We start from the raw sequence: 20,851 nt of genomic DNA on the forward strand, positions 1-20,851 counted from the left end.
CACCTGCTGAACTACAGGAGTGGACACAGACAAACAGCTCCACAGTTCACATCAACATTTTATCAAGGTTTGATCTTAACACAGGACGGATCCAGTTTAAACCACCACGGACCACAAAAGTGGTTCTGACTCAGTCTCGTGTTCCATAAACGTGTTGGCTGGATGCTGATCAGCTGTGACGTCAGCGATGTCTCCAGGGAGGAGCCTTTCAGGGTTTGATCAGCCAATCACAGTGAGGATTCACTCTGTAAACGTCCAGTAGCACGCAGTCCGGGTGGAGACGGCGCTCAGCTGAGAGAGAGACAAAAGGCGAGAGAGACATTCACATGATGCTTGTGGTGTTCACATGTTATTCACATGATCTACATGTTACATGATGTTCACATAATGTTTACATGATGTTCACATGATGTAACATGTTTACATGATGTAACATGATGTTCACATGATTACATGATGTTCACATGATGTTTACATGATGTTCACAAGATTACATGATGTTCACATGTTTACATGATGTTCACATGATATTTACATGATGTTCACATGATTACATGATGTTCACATGATTACATGATGTTCACATGATGTTCACATGATGTTCACATGTTTACATGATGTTCACATGTTTACATGATGTTCACATGATGTTTACATGATGTTCACATGATTACATGATGTTCACATGATGTTTACATGATGTTCACATGATTACATGATCACATGTTTACATGATGTTCACATGATGTTTACATGATGTTCACATGATTACATGATGTTCACATGATTACATGATGTTCACATGTTTACATGATGTTCACATGATGTTCACATGATGTTCACATGATGTTTACATGATGTTCACATGATTACATGATGTTCACATGTTTACATGATGTTCACATGATGTTCACATGTTTACATGATGTTCACATGATGTTCACATGATGTTCACATGATGTTTACATGATGTTCACATGATGTTTACATGATGTAACATGATGTTTACATGATGTTCACATGATGTTTACATGATCACATGATTACATGATGTTCACATGTTTACATGATGTTCACATGATGTTTACATGATGTTCACATGATTACATGATGTTCACATGTTCACATGATGTTCACATGATGTTTACATGATGTTCACATGATTACATGATGTTCACATGTTTACATGATGTTCACATGATGTTCACATGTTTACATGATGTTCACATGTTTACATGATGTTCACATGATGTTCACATGATGTTTACATGATGTAACATGATGTTTACATGATGTTCACATGATGTTTACATGATGTTCACATGATTACATGATGTTCACATGTTTACATGATGTTCACATGATGTTTACATGATGTTCACATGATTACATGATGTTCACATGTTCACATGATGTTCACATGATGTTTACATGATGTTCACATGATTACATGATGTTCACATGTTTACATGATGTTCACATGATGTTCACGTTTACATGATGTTCACATGTTTACATGATGTTCACATGATGTTCACATGATGTTTACATGATGTTCACATGATGTTTACATGATGTTCACATGATTACATGATGTTCACATGTTCACATGATGTTCACATGATGTTTACATGATGTTCACATGATTACATGATGTTCACATGTTTACATGATGTTCACATGATGTTCACGTTTACATGATGTTCACATGTTTACATGATGTTCACATGATGTTCACATGATGTTTACATGATGTTCACATGATGTTCACATGATTACATGATGTTCGCATGATGTTTACATGATGTTTACATGATGTTCACATGATTACATGATGTTCACATGTTTACATGATGTTCGCATGATTACATGATGTTCACATGATGTTCACATGATGTTCACATGATGTTTACATGATGTTCACATAATGTTCACATGATGTTCACATGATTACATGATGTTCACATGTTTACATGATGTTCACATGATGTTTACATGATGTTCACATGTTTACATGATGTTCACATGTTTACATGATGTTCACATGATGTTCACATGATGTTTACATGTTTACATGATGTTTACATGATGTTCACATGATGTTTACATGATGTAACATGATGTTCACATGATTACATGATGTTTACATGATGTTCACATGATTACATGATGTTCACATGACGTTTACATGTTTACATGACGTGCACATGATATGATCCATCGGACTGATCCATCGGACTGATCCATCGGACTGATCCATCGGCCTCATCGACTGCTGGACTCTTTGTTAGATTGTTTGTTCGCTTACACTTCTTGTTTATTTCAGTGAACTTTGTAAAGCACTGTGAGACACTCTGTTGTGACATTGGGCTATACAAAGAAATTGAATTGAATTGACTTGAATTTACATGATGTTCACATGACATTCAGATGATGTTCACATGATATTTACATATTTACATGATGTTCACATGACGTTCAGATGATGTTCACATGATATTTACATATTTACATGATGTTCACATGATCACATGATGTTTACATGATGTTTACAGGTTTACATGACGTTTACATGTTTACATGACGTGCATGTGATATTTACATGATGTTCACATGATGTTCACATATTTACATATTTACAAGATATTTACATGATGCTGCTCTGTAGGGATTCTTGAATCCTTCCTGTTGAATTCCTGAATCTTTGGTCTCTGAATGAAAGAGTTTGTTCTGAGCTGCTCTTTATGGAAACAGTCTGAGAGAACACTGTTATGAACTGGTGCTGTATAGATAAAGGTTGATTGATTGAGAACACTTATGAACTGGTGCTGTATAGATAAAGATCGATTGATTAGTTGATTGAGAACACTTATGAACTGGTGCTGTATAGATAAAGATTGATTGATTGAGAACACTTATGAACTGGTGCTGTATAGATAAAGATCGATTGATTAGTTGATTGAGAACACTTATGAACTGGTGCTGTATAGATAAAGATTGATTGATTGATCTTTACATGATGTCCACATGACGTTTCCATGATGTTCAGTGTTCACATGTTTACATGGTGTTTACATTGTGATAACATGATGTTTACATTGTGTTAACATGTCTATATGATGTTCACATGCTGTTTACATAAAGATAACATGATGTTTACATTGTGTTAACCTGTCTATATGATGTTCACATGCTGTTTACATAAAGATAACATGATGTTTACTCTCTTAAATGAGATAATGCTTTTATGAACTGGCGCTAGATAGATTGATTGATTGTGTTTACATGATGTTCACATGATATTTACACAATATTTACATGTTCACATGGTGTTTATATGAAATTACACATTTACATGTTGTTCACATGGTGTTTATATGATATTACACATCTACATGTTGTTCACATGGTGTTTATATGATATTACATATTTACATGTTGTTCACATAGTCCACATGAAGTTTACATGATGTGAATTTCCCCCTATGGGGGATCGATAAAGTCTATTTAATTTACATGGTTTTTACATGATGTTCACCTGATGTTCATATGATGTTAACACGATATTTACATGCTGTTTACATGATCACATGATATTGGCATGATGTTTACATGATATTCACGTTTACATCATGTTCATATGATGTTAACATGGTGTTCACATGATGTTTCCATGGTGTTCAAATTATGTTTCCATGGTGTTCACATGATGTTTCCATGATTCACCTCCTCTTTACATGGAGTTCACAAGATGCTAGCATGTTGCTAACATAATGTTTACATGTTTACTTGATGTTTATGTGTTTATGTGATGTTCATATGTTGTTTAGGTGGTGTTCAAATTTTACATCATGTTCATATAATATATGAATGTAAATGGTGTTCATATGTTCACATGATGTTCACATAATGTTTGAACAGTTAACCCTCAGGCATCAGTTTAATTTACTACCCTCTGAAGTCATTAAGGACAAAAATGTCCACTTCCAAAAAACGGCTTTAAAAACTTTACAGATTAATATTTTTTCTGCATAAATCTCTTAAACAACTTCAGCCCTGCTCAAAACTACCAAACATTCAATCATTTTCAGGATTATAACCCTTCAAATGCCAGTTTGATTACTTGATGTCACTGTTGTTTTTCATGAAAAAAAACACAAAAATGAGTTATTTTCCATAAAATAAATGTTGGGGAGCGGGGGCATTTGTTTAATCAGTCTTATGATAATCACACTTATGAACTGGTGCTGTATAGATAAAGATCGATTGATTGGTTGATTGAGAACACTTATGAACTGGTGCTGGATAGATAAAGGTTGATTGGTTGATTGGTTGATTGATTGATTTGACTGATTTAATCAGTCTTGGATATGTCAAAGATCAGCCAAAATATTGACTTTGATGCATTATTAGTTTTTGTGTAGCACCAGATTTAAAATGTACTACCCTCTTAAGTCCCTTTAAAACCACAAAAATCAGCCATTTCCACATTATAGGCCAGTTTTTGTGCTTGTGTTATTGAGCTTAGTACACTATTTTAAGAATGTGTGTGTGTGAGTGTGTGTTTGCTGTTTCATGTGTCTTTGAAGTCGACAGATTCAAGTCAATAAAAACATGGGCGTTCTCTTACTGCACTTCAAACAGGTGAAAAACTACGGTCAGTGAGGTCATGCTCCTGGTTGGAGTCAAACTGTTTGCAGCTTGGCTGTCTGGTCATTTCATTCCTGTGACAACCAAGGAGCAAGATGAAGAGGCGCTTGTCTGCATCTCTGTGGAACCTCCACATGCGAGCGTGCATGCAGGCACACACACACACACACACACATACTAAAAGTTCAAATGTTTGTTTACATCACTTGTAGATCCATCTTCTGATTTTCTGTAACATACGAATTCAGAACATCTGTTTTGAATGTTCAATTTGATTTTTAATGTTGATCGTTGTTCACAGAATTGTGGAAGTATGTAAAATAAATATGTATTGATAAATCTGATGATGATTTAAAAATTATTTTAGTGGAAAAGTGGAAATAATATTACTGCAGTAATTTTACAGATGTTTTATCACCAAGAAATGAAAAGCATTTTATACACAGGCCTATAACGTGGAAATGGCTGATTTTTGTGGTGAACAGTAAAAATGACAAATTTGACAGTTTTTCTCAAAAATGAAACCCTAATATTACAGAATGCAGGATTATATTTTGTAATTTCTGTACAATTAAAAAATGTGGTTTTAATGGGACTCAATGGGACATTTTTGTCCTCCAATGACTTCAGAGGGTAGTACATTTTAAATCTGGTGCTACACAAAAACTAATAATGCATCAAAGTCAATATTTTGGCTGATCTTTGACATATCCAAGACTGATTAAAAAAATGCCCCGGAAAATAACTAATTTTTGTGTTTTTTTTCATGAAAAACAACAGTGACATCAAGTAATCAAACTGGCATTTGAAGGGTTATAATCCTGAAAATGATTGAATGTTTGGTAGTTTTGAGCAGGGCTGAAGTTGTTTAAGAGATTTATGCAGAAAAAATATTAATCTGTAAAGTTTTTAGAGCCGTTTTTTGGAAGTGGACATTTTTGTCCTTAATGACTTCAGAGGGGTCTATTAGAAAAATTAAAATTTGAATTCCAAAATTTGTCAAGAGAGACTTTCTTACAAAAAATTGTGCCATATGCACTAACACAGCCAAAATGATGGCCAGATGAAAATGTCCATAATGATGCATGAGGGTTAACAAACAAAATGATTCAACTTCCATTGCAAATGAATTCAGCTGAGTGCAATGAACAACTCAACACCACAATATTCCAGGTGGTTTCTTCAACTTCAGCATAAAATGGCACTTTTCACTGCCGTCTCAAAATGATTCAACCCCCTGAATAGAATCCCTCATGTGCATTCATTTGTTAATCAGGTGTCACCTGATGCTACCGATCAAAAAGCCCAGAACAGCAGAGAGCTGGAGGCTGTTGTCTGTGTGACTCGTTAAAAGTGGCAGATTGTGTTGAATGTGGAGAAACCTTGTGTAATATTAGTTATGCTGAGTTATATTACTTGTTCTTGACTGAGTTGTTCTTTGAACTCGGCTAAAAGTTTGTAAAATTTGCCAAAACACGTCATTTGCAATGAGGGTTGAATAATTTTCAGTGCAACTGTACGATGATCACATGTTAACGTGATGTTATAATCAGACTCACTGATGTTTCCTCCAACTTCATACAACTGCTGAACAGGACGACTGGTCGAGAGACATCCACACAGACAGAGAGAGAGAGAGCAAGGACAACCAGAGATTAGATTAAAGATCCGTAACAGAGTGTGTGTGTGTCACTGTTCATGTGTGTGTGTGTTACCTGTTTTCACACTCAAAGCGGGCCGTGACGTCTCTGGCTCTCGTCTGTCCGTCAAGTTGTATCGCCATGGAAACCTTGGTGTTCAGGGGGGCGTAAACTCTGATCACACCTTCACACAGCTCTGTGATCTACACAGAGGACAGACAGGTGATGGTCAGGTGACTGAGGTTAGCAATCAAAGGAGAATAGGAGGCTTAGAGAGCGGGGGCTGCTGGGTAATGTAGGCCAGGGAGTGTCCCCCTCCACCGAAATGTACTGCTGACTGTTAGATAGACCTGGTCACACCTGGTCTCTGTTTCACCTGGTTCCTGTCATCCTTCCTCCTCAGCAGTCGTCTCCTCGTCTTGTTCAGACCAAGCTGCTTCTGATTGGACGCCTGGTTCATCCGTCTCAGCTGAGCCAACAGGAAGCTGGGGACCTACCACACAAAACATGTGATGTCACATACAGACCAGTGAGGTCACCGGTGCAGAGACACAGAGTCGACTCACCGTCCACAGTAGGTCCTGGTGTGTGATCATCAGCCGGACCAGGTGAGCTCCGCCCACCGCTTCCTCCATCTCCTCCCGTTGCTTGGCAACAGAGCGCTTGTTGCCATGGTGAGGGCAGATGAACAGGTTGGGTGCCATCACCATGGAAACATTCCACAGAGACATCCGGTTCTCGTCCCGATGAGAGACCACCTTACGCAGAAAGACCAGCAGGGCCTGTTACCACGGAGACAGATCACAGTTTATCTGTTACCACAAAAACCACCACCATCAAAACAAAACAAAAGTCGAATATGATAGAAATTCAAGGTGGAGAGAGGAGACAGAAACATTTAAGGTGGAACAAGAAGAAGAAAGGCATCAGGACTAGTGACAGAACTAGGGTCAAAACTAGGGACAGAACTAGGGACAAGACTGGGGTCAGGACTAGGGTCAGGAATAGGGACAGAACTAGGGACAAGACTGGGGTCAGGACTAGGGTCAGGAATAGGGACAGAACTAGGGACAAGACTGGGGTCAGGACTAGGGTCAGGAATAGGGAAAGAACTAGAGACAAGACTGGGGTCAGGACTAGGGTCAGGAATAGGGACAGAACTAGAGATAGGACTAAAGTCATGGCTAGGTCAGGACCAGGGACAGGACTAGGGACAGGACTAAGGTCAGGACTAGGGACAGAACTGAGGACTGGACTAGGGTCAGGACTAGGGACAGGACTATGGTCAGAACTAGGAATGGGAGAAGAGTTAGAACTAGGTCAGAACTAGGGACAGAACTAGAGTTTGGGCTAGGGACAAGACTATTGACAGGACTATGGTCATAACTAGGAATGGGAGTAGAGTTAGGGACAGGGACAGAACTCGGCTTAGGACAAAAGTCAGGACTAGGGTCAGGGCTAGGGACAGGACTAGGGTCAGGACTAGGGACAGAACTGGGGACTGGATTGACTGCAGTTCCTGCTACGGTAAGCCTCATTTCCGGCTATCGGAGTGTAGTGTCTGATATGTGCCTGTAGTGAGTATAACTATGTATGTGGTGTTTGGTATGTGCCTTTAGGGCATATGATGTAGTATTGGCCATTGTTTCTATGTTTCTGATCTGTGATCGATTATCTGGAGACAGACCGACTGGGAACTGATTGACCTAGGCAGGGGAGATCTGACCTTTGCTCCCCCTCACTAGATACTGGGGGATGGTGTCCTTCTAATATATCCTTTTACCCATAAAACAAAGAACAAAACTGTTATATGGATGAAAACCAGATGTTGGAATGGATGGTCAAAAGGGGATAAAGAAGTGACCAGAGAGGTGGCTCGAGGAAGACGGGGACAGAGACACTGCAGATTTGGTCGAGGGTTACGCTGTCTGTTCCTACAATTGGCTGAACGTCTTCCCAGGCTTCCATGGTGCCTGTTAGACAACTGACCTTTTTGCAATAAACCTATTTTATTCACTAAGTCGTTGTCAGCGGAAGTTTCCTTTCATTAACTGCACATCATCATCATCAGAGAAGATACGACAGGAGTTTCTGTGTACTGCGCTATCAACAGCGTCTCACATTCCTTATTCTGCACTGGATCTATTTTCACGCTTTACTGTCCTAACCACCAGCTGTACATTTAAATTTAAAACCTGCACACATAGGTCTCATTTCCTTGTGGTGATTATCTCACTATTTCTGTAGCTTTATATCTAAATCACTAGCTAGCTTAAAAAGCTAAAACCTCTATAATGGCTTCTCTCTCTCCCTCTCAGTCTCCTGCTCAGTGTGCCACATGTTTAGTTCTTCCTCGGCCTCCTTTACTGAAACTGGCACCTGTAATAAATGTAGTTTATTCACTGTACTGGAGGCTCAGTGAGTTGGAGACACGGTTCCGCACCATGGAGCATAAGTCTGTAGCTGTAGCTAGCCAGCCCCCAGTAGCCGGTGCGGGGCGACCTAGCTTAGCTCCTACTCCCCCGGCGGTTCCCACGCAGCTGGGAAACCAGGGCGGCTGGGTGACTGTCCGGAGGAAACATAGCCCAAAGGAGAAGCCCACGGTGCACCACCACCTTCAGGTCTCCAACCGATTCTCCCCACTCAGCGACACACCCGCTGAGAACCGGACTGTGGTCATTGGAAGCTCCATAGTCAGGAACGTGAAGCTAGCGGCACCAGCGAACATAGTGAAGTGCATCCCGGGGGCCAGAGCGGGCGACATAGAGTCAAATTTAAAGCTGCTGGAGAAGGCTAAACGTAGATTTGGTAAGATTGTAATTCACGTCGGCGTTAATGACACCAGATTACGCCAATCGGAGGTCACCAAAATTAATGTGGACTCTGGTCCCCCCCCAATCTGACCAGTGATGACATGTACAGCCGCATGTCATCATTTAACCGCTGGCTGTCGAGGTGGTGCCCAGCTAACAATTTGGGCTTCGTAGACAATTGGCAGTCTTTCTGGGGAAAACCTGGTCTCATTAGAAGAGACGGCATCCATCCCACTTTGGACGGAGCTGCGCTCTTATCTAGAAATATGGAGAAGTTTATTAGTCCTAAAACCTGACAATCCAGAGTCGAGACCAGGAGGCAGAGCTGCAGTCTTACACACTTCTCTGCTCCTCCATTAGAACAGTCACCCACCCAACATCCTATAGAGACTGTGTCTGTCCCCCGACCACTCAGACCATTTAGATCTATTAAGTCCAACAGGAGAGGAGTTCAGCATCAACATTTAATCAGAGTTAATACCACTGGCACTATGAAACAGGACAGGAGAGTGAAATGTGGACTTTTAAACATCAGATCTCTGCCATCCAAAGCTGTTTTAGTAAATGATCTGATATCTGACCATCATATTGATTTATTGTGTCTGACTGAAACCTGGCTACGTCCTGAGGAGTATGTTAGCCTTAATGAGGCCACTCCTCCCAGTCATACTAATACTCACATTCCCAGAGATTCTGGACGAGGAGGCGGAGTTGTAGCAATCTTTAACTCTAGTTTAACAGTCCAACCTAGACCCAAACTCAATTATAACTCCTTTGAAAGTCTTACTCTTTGTTCTCTAAAACCAGTGTTGGTTGTCACAGTGTACCGCCCTCCTGGTCCAGACTCTGAATTCTTAACTGAGTTCTCAGAGTTTCTATCAGATTTAGTCCTCAGTGTGGACAAAGTGATTATAGTAGGTGACTTTAATATTCATGTGGATAATGATAATGATAGTCTCAGCACTGCTTTTGTCTCACTACTGGACTCAATTGGCTTCTCCCAGAGTGTAAATGAACCAACCCAATGTTTCAACCACACTCTTGACCTTGTTTTGGCTGATGGTGTTGAAACTGAACAGTTAACAGTCTTCCCACATAACTCTATTTTATCAGACCATTACCTGATAACATTTGATTTCTTCCTACTGGACTATGCTCTATATGACAGAGAGGTCCTCACTAGATCCTTATCTGATAGTGCTGTTGCCAAATTTAAGGAGGTGATTCCTTCAGTATTTCAGCCAGTGTGTCCCTGTGCTGTGGATGACCCCCATGTTAATCTGAGCCCCTCCCAAATTGATTATCTGGTCAATAGTGCTGCAGGTTCACTGCGAATGGCACTAGACTCTATTGCCCCTCTAAAAAAGAAGAGAATTAAAGAAAAGAGACAAGCTCCCTGGTATAACTCCCAGACACGTGAGCTTAAGCAACACTCACGAAGGCTAGAAAGGACATGGCGGGCCACCAAAGTGGAAGAATCCTGTTTAATCTGGCAAGATAGTCTTAAAACCTATAGAAAGGCCCTCTGTAATGCCAGAGCCGCCTACTACTCCTCATTAATAGAAGAAAATAAAAGCAACCCTAGATTTCTTTTTAGCACAATAGCTAGGCTGACAAGGAGCCAGAACTCTATTGATCCTTGTGTTCCCTTGGAGCTCAGCAGTAACGACTTCATGAGCTTCTTTAATGATAAAATTCTAACTATTAGGGACAAAATTCAGCACCTCCTGCCCTCAACAGGGTCTGATTCAACAGGGTCTGATCCAACAGGGTCTGATTCAACAGGGTCTGATTCAACAGGGTCTGATCCAACTTCAAACCTAGGAACCATAGAAACAGCTGTTACACCTGATGTGTACTGGACTGTTTTTCTCCTATTGATCTTGCTGAATTGACCTCAATAATCTCCTCATCTAGATCGTCAACATGTCTCCTAGACCCCATTCCTACTGGACTCCTTAAAGAGGTCCTGCCCCTAATTAACACGTCCTTACTGGATATGACAAATCAGTCTTTACTAACAGGCTATGTACCGCAGTCCTTTAAAGTAGCAGTAATTAAACCTCTCCTGAAAAAGCCTACTCTTGATTCAGGTGTGTTAGCTAACTATAGACCTTCATCCAACCTTCCCTTTCTCTCCAAGATCCTGGAGAAAGAGAAAGAGTTTAAAATCCTTCTCCTCACCTCCAAAGCTCTTAATGTTCAGGCTCCATCATCTCTTAAAGAGCTCATAGTACCGTACTACCCCACTAGAGCACTGTGCTCCCAGACTGCAGGCCTACTGGTGGTTCCTAAAGTCCTCTAAAGTAGTGATGGAGCCAGAGCTTTCAGCTATCAGGCTCCTCTCCTGTGGAACCTCCTTCCAGTCTGGGTTCGGGGGGCAGACACCCTCTCTACATTTAAGAGTAGACTAAAAACCTTCCTTTTTGACAAAGCATATATTTAAGGGCTGGATCAGGCCTTAGACCAGCCCCTAGTTATGCTGTTATAGGCTTAGACTGCCGGGGGACTCCCATGATGCACTGGGCTCCTCTATTCTCTCTCCTCCTCTTCCTCTCCATCGTTATGTCTCATGTCAGTCAAATGTCTGCCTCTAACTTGCTATCTTCCCCGGAGCCTTTCTGTGCTTTCTCATCTCTCTGGTTCCTGTGGATCCTGGTCCTGGTCCTGGTCCTGCTGATGTGGTTCTCTGCTTCATGAATCACTGCTGCGGATCGTCGGCCATGTTTTTCAATAATATCATACTGCTAATCTGTTAGTCACATTCCTATTGTTAGTGCTATAGTCACTGTTAGTACATTGGTTGCTGTTTGTGTTGTCGGTCTCTCTCTCTCTCTCTCTCTCTCTCTCTCTGTCCAACCTCCACCCAACATGGACCCCTATAGAAGCTGCCCACATTGATCCTGGGTCTGTTCAAGGTTTCTTCCTGTTAAAGGGGAGTTCTTCCTCCACTGTTGCTTAATATAATATCTGATGCTGCTCATGTGGGAATTCTTGAATCCTTAATTTTGAATTCCTGAATCGTTGGTCTCTCTCTAATTAAAGAGTTTGGTTTAGACCTGCTCTTCATGTAAAGCGTCCTGAGATAACGCTGTTGTGATTTGGCGCTGTATAAATAAAGATTGATTGATTGATTGGATTAGGGTCAGGACTAGGGACAGGACTACGGTCATAACTAGGAACGGGAGTAGAGTTAGCACTAGGGACAGGACTAGGGTTAGTACTAGGGAGAGGACTAGGGTTAGGACTACAGACAGGACTTAAATCAGGACAAGAGTTAGGACTAGGGTCAGAACTAGGGATGGGACTGGAGTTAGGACTAGGGTTTGGATTAGGCTTCAGACTAGGGTTAGGGGAGAGTGTAAATTTACTCTGAGGGTGTCTCTGTTGGCTTCAGGGAGCAGCAGCGTGAGCAGCTGCAGGGCCTGGACCTGATGGACCACAGAGGAGATACCTGCAGAGACAGTCCAGGTAAAAACACCACCCTCATCATACACTACGTCAGGCTGCAGTCTTCAGGGAGAGGACACAAATCACGGCCGCTCAATCTTGTATTTAGGTTTGAACCGCAGGACTGACCCTCAATTGGAGCTCCAGAGATGAATCAACAAAAAGATGTTCAGGGGTTGGACTCAGTAAATACACCTGACACACCTGAGCACTGGACCACCAGACCACTGAGGTGGTCTGTAATTGATTTGTCTATTTGATGAATATAATTATGGCTCAGCTGGAGGTCGATGACCCCAATAATCTGTGTCCAGTCCCTTCACACTGTGGGGACCGGTCTGACTAATGAGGACACGGAGTGGGCCCCCACGACGTCAGTCATTACGGTGTGTGTGTGTGTGTGTGTATACCCAGCAGTGCGCGGTAGGTGGACAGGTGTGTGTGCGTCAGCAGAGGTGTTGGCAGCTCTCTGACGAAAAGCTTCAGCAGACCTGCAGCATCCACCTGTCTCACTGCAGACCAGTCGAAGCCTCCACAGCATCTGTCTAACTCTCTACGCAGGTACTACAGACAGAGAGAGAGACAGGCGAGACAGACAGGTAGACAGGTGTTCACTCGTACGTTCTTCTGATCACACAGAAAAATGTTGTCAGATCATCTGTGTGTGTGTGTGTGTGTTACCTTCAGTCTAGCAGCTGATCCTGGTACTCTGAGAATCCCTTCAGTCTGCAGACCGGTCTGCTCTAAAATACACAACAACTACACACACAGATAGTGTGTGTCAGGAAGTGATGTCATGACAGGAGCTGCCTATGAGAGGACAACTGTTAATAATAATAATAATACATTTTATTTATAGGCGCCTTTCAAGGCACTCAAGGACACCGTACAACACACAGTTAAAAACAAACAGTGAAAAAGCAAGTTAAAAAGTCAAAAAATTTAAAAAAACCAAGGGGTGGGAGATCTGCAGAGTGATGTTACAGTGAGTAGGCTTGTTTAAACAGGTGGGTTTTGAGGTGAGATTTGAAGATGGTCAAAGTATTGATGTTCCTGATGTCCGGTGGGAGGGAGTTCCAGAGGCGGGGGGCAGAGCGGCTGAAGGCTCTGGACCCCATGGTGGTCATACGGGCAGGAGGGATGGTGAGGTTGATGGAGGATGATGATCTGAGAGTCCGGCTGGGTGTGTTTATGTGGAGGAGTTCAGTCAGGTACGGAGGGGCGAGGTTATGGAGGGCTTTGAAGGTTAGGAGGAGGATTTTATATGAAATGCGGTATGTGACTGGGAGCCAGTGAAGCTGTTGGAGAACAGGGGTGATGTGACTGATAGAAGGGGTCCTGGTGATGATCCGGGCTGCAGCATTCTGAACCAGTTGCAGTTTATGGAGGGACTTGAGGGGGAGACCAGAGAGAAGTGAGTTGCAATAATCCAGACGGGAGGTGACCAGAGAGTGGACCAGGATGGCGGTGCTGGTGGGGGTGAGGGAAGGACGGAGGCGATTAATGTTGCATAGGTGGAAGTATGCTGACCGGGTGACATTATTGATGTGGGTTTGAAAAGACAGAGTGCCGTCAAGGACGACACCCAGATTTTTTACTTGAGGGGAGGGGGAGACAGAGGAGTTGGCGATGGTGAAAGTGAAACTGTTAGCTTTTGTGAGATTTGGTGGATTTGGTACCAATGAGGAGAACCTCGGTTTTGTCACTGTTGAGTTTGAGAAAGTTGGAGGAGAACCAGGAGTTGATTTCTTGCAGGCAGTCACAGAGGGAGGTGGGAGGTAGGGAGGAGGTGGGTTTGGTGGAAAGGTAGAGCTGGGTGTCGTCTGCATAGCAATGAAAGAGCTCCATGCTAACTGCTAACCAAGTCAGACAGTTAGACAGACGTACAGACAATGTGGAACCTCCTTCCAGTCTGGGTTTGGGGGGCAGACACCCTCTGTACATCTACTCTACAATCCTTAGTGATGAAGCCTATAGTTTAGGGCTGGCTCAGGCCTGGGACCAGCCCCTACTTAGTTAGGTAGTTTCTTCCTGTTAAAGGGGCCTTCTTCCCGTTAAAGGGGAGTTCTTCCTGTTAAAGGGGCGTTCTTCCCGTTAAAGGGGAGTTCTTCCTTCCTAATATAATATCTGATGCTGCTATCTGATGTTTGAGTCTCTGAATTGAAGAGTTCGGTCTGAGCTGCTCTTTCTGGAAATAGTCTGAGAGAACACTTGTTACAGACAGACTGTCAGACAGTCAGTTAGACAGACAGACAGAGAGAGACAGATTCTTTACCTTCTGGACGACGACAGGAACTTTGATGTCAGGAGACTTCTTCCTGTCGTTCTCCAACAGTGAAGTCAGAGGAACACCGAACACACCACTGTCTGAGAGGCAGACAGGCAGGCAGACAGACAGGTTTACACACTTTTCTCATGTTGTATGTTTTAGTGTTGATTTGTTGGTTCTGGGTCATTAATGAGCGTACAGTATTTTCACTATGTGTACGGTCATGTATGACCGTAGGTTCATGTACACGCGTGCAATGTGTGCTATGATGTCACAGCAGCTGTCAGATGACCAGTAAAATCACTGGTTTAAATGGTTTAACTGAATCTGTGAATCATCCCCCCTGAATCATTTCAGTTTTTAATGATGACCTCATTCTGTAACTGTAATCAGCTGCCTCCTCTATCTGGCATCTCATTGGTTTAAACTCACCCCGAGTCCTGCAGCGAGGTGGGCGGGTGCGTTTGGTTTGGACGCCCAGAGTGAGCAGGAAGGTGGAGAGCTCAATGTGAGAGATGAAGCCGAGGCGGGTGAGATCACATGACGACAGGTCGTCTGCTGAGGTGATACCCTGAGAGGGTGAGACCGCGACGAACTACACACACACAAACACGCACAATGACTAATGACAGATTTAATTTGAAAGCTACGCTAATGGCTAATGTAGCTTAAGCAGACGCTGTGATGTCAAGCTAATGTTACTGTCAGTCGGCCATCTTCGATGCTGCTGTCAGGACGAATGTGTTCTTTAAAAAAATATACAACAACAAAAGAAAAACCTCCATGGCAACATAACACTTCCTGTTTATATGCCCCAAAGGCATTATGGGATCTGTAGTTCCAAAGCTTATCGTCCAAAAGTAGGACAGAGGATAATGATGTAAGTAATCAGCAGGAGGTCAGAGGTCAGACTCACCGGCAGCTCACCGTCGTCTCCATGGAAACACATGCAGTCCCAACAAGCCCCGGCCCGTTTATGGTTGGCCACGCCCTCTGAGTACGGAGAGTCCCGCAGCAGCCAACCAGCTTCTCTCCACTGACTGACAGGCAGGGAGGGGAGTGTGTCAGAGTGTGTGTATGTGTCAGAGTGTGTGTGTGTGTCAGAGTGTGTGTATGTGTCAGAGTGTGTGTGTGTGTCAGAGTGTGTGTATGTGTCAGAGTGTGTGTGTGTGTCAGAGTGTGTGTGCGGGGGGGGTGACGGGTGTTCAGGTAATTGACCCTCAAACAGAAACGTAGGAACTGTTGGACGAACTGGAAACAGAGACAATCAGCTGGTTATGTCCCAGAACACAAAAAATCATGAGAACCACCTAAAGGATCACTAGAACCTCCTAAAGGATCAATAGAACCACCTAAAGGATCACTACAACCTCCTAAAGAATCAATAGAACCACCTAAAGGATCACTAGAACCACCTAAATGATCACTAGAACCTCCTAAAGGATCACTAGAACCACCTAAATGATCACTAGAACCTCCTAAAGGATCACTAGAACCACCTAAAGGATCACTAGAACCTCCTAAATGATCACTAGAACCTCCTAAAGGATCACTAGAACATCCTAAAGGATCAATAGAACCTCCTACAGGATCACTAGAACATCCTAAAGGATCAATAGAACCACCTAAAGGATCCCTAGAGATCCCTACAGGACTGTGCTGGGTAGGTCTTTTCATCCATGAGCAGACAGACGGGTGAGCGGACAGACAGGTACCTCTGTGAGTGTTTCGGCGGATGGTTTTAGTCGTGGCGTGGTAGTGACTCGGCAGTGACTCAGCGTGATGAGAGGGGGGGGAGGGGCATCTTTCTGCTGAGTCGTCATCAGTCTGGAACAGTGTGTGTGTGAGAGAGAGAGAGAAGATGCTGAGATATGTTTCATGCCTATTTCAGTGCTCCTACATTTCCCAGAATTCATTTCTCAGCCTCCTCAGGTGAGATGTTACATTCTGAACGTTCCCACCTCGGTGAAGATGTCCCGGACGTCTCTGATTGGCTGCCTGTTCCTTGTCTTCAGCGTCTGGTTATAGTTGTCCAGCCTCTTCCTCACCGTGGCGGCTTGTTGCTGTGTCAGCGTGGACAGCAGCGCCTCGGCCGGCGGCGGCGACACTTCCTCTGATGAAGAGCACGTCACCAGGGAGGACAGCCCCGCCTCCGTCAGCCACGCCTCCTCCAGTTCCACCTCTGCAGGTGAACAAGGACGGGTAGACGTCAGACAGAGGGATGATATCTCACTCTGCTGTCACTTTGACTTACCGTCCATGCTCTTCCTCTCCTCCTCCTCCTCTCCCTCCTCCTCTCCCTCCTTCTCCTCCTCGATGCTCTGCACTTCTCTCCAGTAGGTCTCCATGGTAATGTGGCAGGGGTCAGAGGTCAGTGCGTGCAGGGGTGGAGGGGGGGCAGGGGAAAGGGCGAGGGAGGTGGTCGGTGAAGACGACATCGTCCTGCAAAGACAGAGGAAACACGTCCTGTCGGCCAATCAGAGCGTCAGACAGAGAAAGACTCAGTCCAGTTTGGTAAAACTTCAGATCAGAGACCGACCCAGACTGAAAAACCTGGACCAGGACGTGGACCAGGATCTGGTGGTTGTTGGAAGGACAAGGCTGAGATTAAATATTGATGATGTGTGTGTGAAAGGAAGTCGGCCTCCTCCATGGTATTGATCAGTGTGTGTGTGTGTGTGTGTGTGTGTGTCTGTCTGTGTGTGTGTGTGTCTGTCTGTCCGTGTGTGTGTCTGTGTGTGTGTCTGTCTGTGTGTGTGTCTGTGTGTGTCTGTCTGTGTGTGTGTGTGTGTCTGTGTATGTGTCTGTGTGTCTGTGTGTGTGTGTGTATGTGTCTGTGTGTCTGTGTGTGTGTGTGTCTGTGTGTGTGTGTCTGTGTGTGTGTGTGTCTGCGTCTGTGTGTGTGTGTGTGTGTCTGTGAGTGTGTCTGTGTATGTGTCTGTGTGTCTGTGTGTCTGTGTGTGTGTGTCTGTGTGTGTGTGTGTCTGTGTGTGTGTCTGTGAGTGTGTCTGTGTGTGTGTGTGTGTCTGTGTGTGTGTGTGTCTGTGTGTGTGTCTGTGAGTGTGTGTGTGTCTGTGTGTGTGTGTGTCTGTGTGTGTGTCTGTGTGTGTGTCTGTGTGTGTGTGTGTGTGTGTGTCTGTGAGTGTGTCTGTGTCTGTGTGTGTGTCTGTGTGTGTGTGTGTCTGTGTGTGCGTGCGTCTGTGTGTGTGTGTGTGTGTGTCTGTGTGTGCGTCTGTGTGTGTGTGTCTGTGAGTGTGTCGTGTGTGTGTGCATCTGTGTCTGTGTGTGTGTGTGTGTGTGTCTGTGAGTGTGTCTGTGTCTGTGTGTGTCTGTCTGTGTGTGTGTGTGTGTGTGTGTGTGTGTGTCTGTGTGTGTCTGTGTGTGTCTGTGTGTGTGTGTGTGTGTGTGTCGTGTGTGTGCGTCTGTGTGTGTGTGTGTCTGTGTCTGTGTGTGTGTGTGTCTGTGAGTGTGTCGTGTGTGTGCGTCTGTGTGTGTGTGTGTGTCTGTGTGTGTCTGTGTGTGTGTGTGTCTGTGTGTGCGTGCGTCTGCGTGTGCGTCTGTGTGTGTGTGTGTCTGTGTGTGTGTGTGTGTGTGCGTCTGTGTGTGTGTCTGTGTGTGTGTGCGTCTGTGTGTGTGTGTGTGTCTGTGTGTGTGCGTCTGTGTGTGTGTGTGTGTGTGTCTGTGTGTGTGCGTCTGTGTGTGTCTGTGTGCGTCTGTGTGTGTGTGTGTCTGTGTGTGTGTGTGTGTCTGTGTGTGTGTGTGTGTGTGCGCATCTGTGTGTGTCTGTGTGTGTCTGTCTGTGTGTGTGTCTGTGTGTGTCTGTGTCTGTGTGTGTGTGTGTCTGTGTGTGCGTGCGTCTGTGTGTGTGTGTGTGTGTGTCTGTGTGTGCGTCTGTGTGTGTGTGTCTGTGAGTGTGTCGTGTGTGTGTGCATCTGTGTCTGTGTGTGTGTGTGTGTGTGTCTGTGAGTGTGTCTGTGTCTGTGTGTGTCTGTCTGTGTGTGTGTGTGTGTGTGTGTGTGTGTGTCTGTGTGTGTCTGTGTGTGTCTGTGTGTGTGTGTGTGTGTGTGTCGTGTGTGTGCGTCTGTGTGTGTGTGTGTCTGTGTCTGTGTGTGTGTGTGTCTGTGAGTGTGTCGTGTGTGTGCGTCTGTGTGTGTGTGTGTGTCTGTGTGTGTCTGTGTGTGTGTGTGTCTGTGTGTGCGTGCGTCTGCGTGTGCGTCTGTGTGTGTGTGTGTCTGTGTGTGTGTGTGTGTGTGCGTCTGTGTGTGTGTCTGTGTGTGTGTGCGTCTGTGTGTGTGTGTGTGTCTGTGTGTGTGCGTCTGTGTGTGTGTGTGTGTGTGTCTGTGTGTGTGCGTCTGTGTGTGTCTGTGTGCGTCTGTGTGTGTGTGTGTCTGTGTGTGTGTGTGTGTCTGTGTGTGTGTGTGTGTGTGCGCATCTGTGTGTGTCTGTGTGTGTCTGTCTGTGTGTGTGTCTGTGTGTGTCTGTGTGTGTGTGTGTGTGTGTGTGTGTGCGTGCGTCTGTGTGTGTGTGCGTGTGTGCGCGTCTGTGTGTGTGCGCGTCTGTGTGTGTGTGTGTGTGTGTGTGTGTGTGTGTGCGCGCGTCTGTGTGTGTGTGTCTGTGTGTGTGCGTGTCTGTGTGTGTGTGTGTGTGTGCGCGTCTGTGTGTGTGCGCGTGTGTGTGTGTGTGTGTGTGTGTGTGTGTTGGGGGGGAACTTTGGTCTAATGGCTTTGGTTCCCTGGGGAGAACAGAGTGGGGTGCGCAGGCTAATGCTAGCTGCTCCTGTGTGTCCATTAGGAGGAAATGGACAGTGTTGGCCAATCAGAGCGTCAGCAGTAAGTGTTTTCACTCAGGTCCTCAGACAGTAACCTGAGCTGGTTATTCCTCCTGCAGAGACCTTCAATCCTCTGAAAACCAAATCTGACCTGGTCTGGACAGGGCGGTTCAGTCGGTTCAGTAATGAAACCAAACCAGACCAGAATGGGTCCAGGTCAGAGGAGCACGTCTAGACCTGGTGTGGGTCTGGATCTAGTCCCCCAGAGTCCACTAGAGTTGCCCAGAGTCCACCTGAGTCCCCCTGAGTCCTACTGAGTCGCCTAACGCCCCCCTGAGTCGCCCAGAGTCCCCCGGAGTCCACCAGAGCCCCCCTGAGTCCACCGGAGTCCACCAGAGTCCCCCTTAGTCCACCAGAGCCCCCCTGAGTCCACCGGAGTCCACCAGAGTCCCCCTGAGTCCACCAGAGCCCCCCTGAGTCGCCCAGAGTCCCCCAGAGTCCACCAGAGTCCCCCTGAGTCCACCAGAGCCCCCCAGAGTCCACTTGAGTCCACCAGAGTCCCCCTGAGTCCACTTGAGTCCACCAGAGTCCCCGAGTCCACTTAAGTCCACCAGAGTCCACTTGAGTCCACCAGAGTCCCCCTGAGTCCACTTGTTGTCAAACCTATTGTGGTGTCGAAGCCTCATGTTGAATCCAGATGAGGAAAACAGACTCAGACATTTTCCCCTCATCACTAGCATCAGCTCAGCCAATCAGAGCAACACATTATCACCATCATATGGTCACGCTATCAACACGCTATCAACACGCTATCAACACGCTATCAACACGCTATCAACAGAGACATGAGAGGAAGAGTCAGACTCACCTCCGATCAGCCCGGCTGCTGTCATCTGAGTGGAGTCAGGAGGGAGGGGGGGAGGTTCAAAGAGAGAGGGGAAGGAGGGGCCCAAAATGGGGGGGGGGCTCCAGTGTGAACCACCAGCTCCAACTGGGAGTGTCCCACAGCCACAGGAATCCATCACCTGTTAGCCTAGCTTAGCACAAAGACTGAAAACAGAGGGAACTATTAGCCTAGCTTAGCACAAAAACTGAAAACAGAAGGAACTGTTAGCCTAGCTTAGCACAAAGACTGAAAACAGAGGGAACTGTTAGCCTAGCTTAGCACAAAGACTGAAAACAGAGGGAACTGTTAGCCTAGCTTAGCAAAAAGACTGAAAACGGGAAAAAAAACATGTAAGACATACCTTCAATGATACAC

The 20,851-nt window shown here is 44.8% G+C and overlaps 1 protein-coding gene across 2 annotated transcripts; it reads right to left on the bottom strand.

The window, feature by feature from the left end:
- Positions 1-9: 9 nt before the first annotated feature.
- Positions 10-20,504, bottom strand: arhgap28 (Rho GTPase activating protein 28). Of its 2 annotated transcripts, XM_070852965.1 has the most exons (15): positions 20,459-20,504; positions 17,077-17,264; positions 16,784-17,004; positions 16,538-16,649; positions 15,739-16,073; positions 15,255-15,417; positions 14,829-14,920; positions 13,235-13,312; positions 12,964-13,117; positions 12,475-12,557; positions 6,857-7,072; positions 6,667-6,783; positions 6,366-6,493; positions 6,210-6,250; positions 10-291 (listed from the first exon to the last, which is right to left on the bottom strand). In XM_070852965.1, the coding sequence occupies exons 2-15, from the start codon at positions 17,258-17,260 to the stop codon at positions 209-211; spliced, it is 2,007 nt and encodes a 668-aa protein (XP_070709066.1). In that variant the 5' UTR covers positions 17,261-17,264; positions 20,459-20,504; the 3' UTR covers positions 10-208. The 2 variants fall into 2 exon arrangements, 1 of the variants encoding a protein (XP_070709066.1); XR_011585870.1 differs by lacking the exon at positions 10-291 and having other exon boundaries at positions 6,651-6,783.
- Positions 20,505-20,851: the final 347 nt, after the last annotated feature.

This window comes from Pempheris klunzingeri, chromosome 21 (assembly GCF_042242105.1).
Source record: "Pempheris klunzingeri isolate RE-2024b chromosome 21, fPemKlu1.hap1, whole genome shotgun sequence".
NCBI lineage: Eukaryota > Metazoa > Chordata > Actinopteri > Acropomatiformes > Pempheridae > Pempheris > Pempheris klunzingeri.

What these genes read in the sequence shown, in the direction of transcription:
- arhgap28 (XM_070852965.1), bottom strand. Translation starts at nt 17,260, where the DNA reads ATGTCGTCTTCACCGACCACCTCCCTCGCCCTTTCCCCTGCCCCCCCT. An exon ending in ACCAGGACCTACTGTGGACG is followed by an intron (nt 6,784 to 6,856) that starts GTGAGTCGACTC and finishes TTTGTGTGGTAG; the next exon opens with GTCCCCAGCTTCCTGTTGGC. An exon ending in TGAAGTTGGAGGAAACATCA is followed by an intron (nt 292 to 6,209) that starts GTGAGTCTGATT and finishes TCTCTCTCTCAG; the next exon opens with CTGAGCGCCGTCTCCACCCG.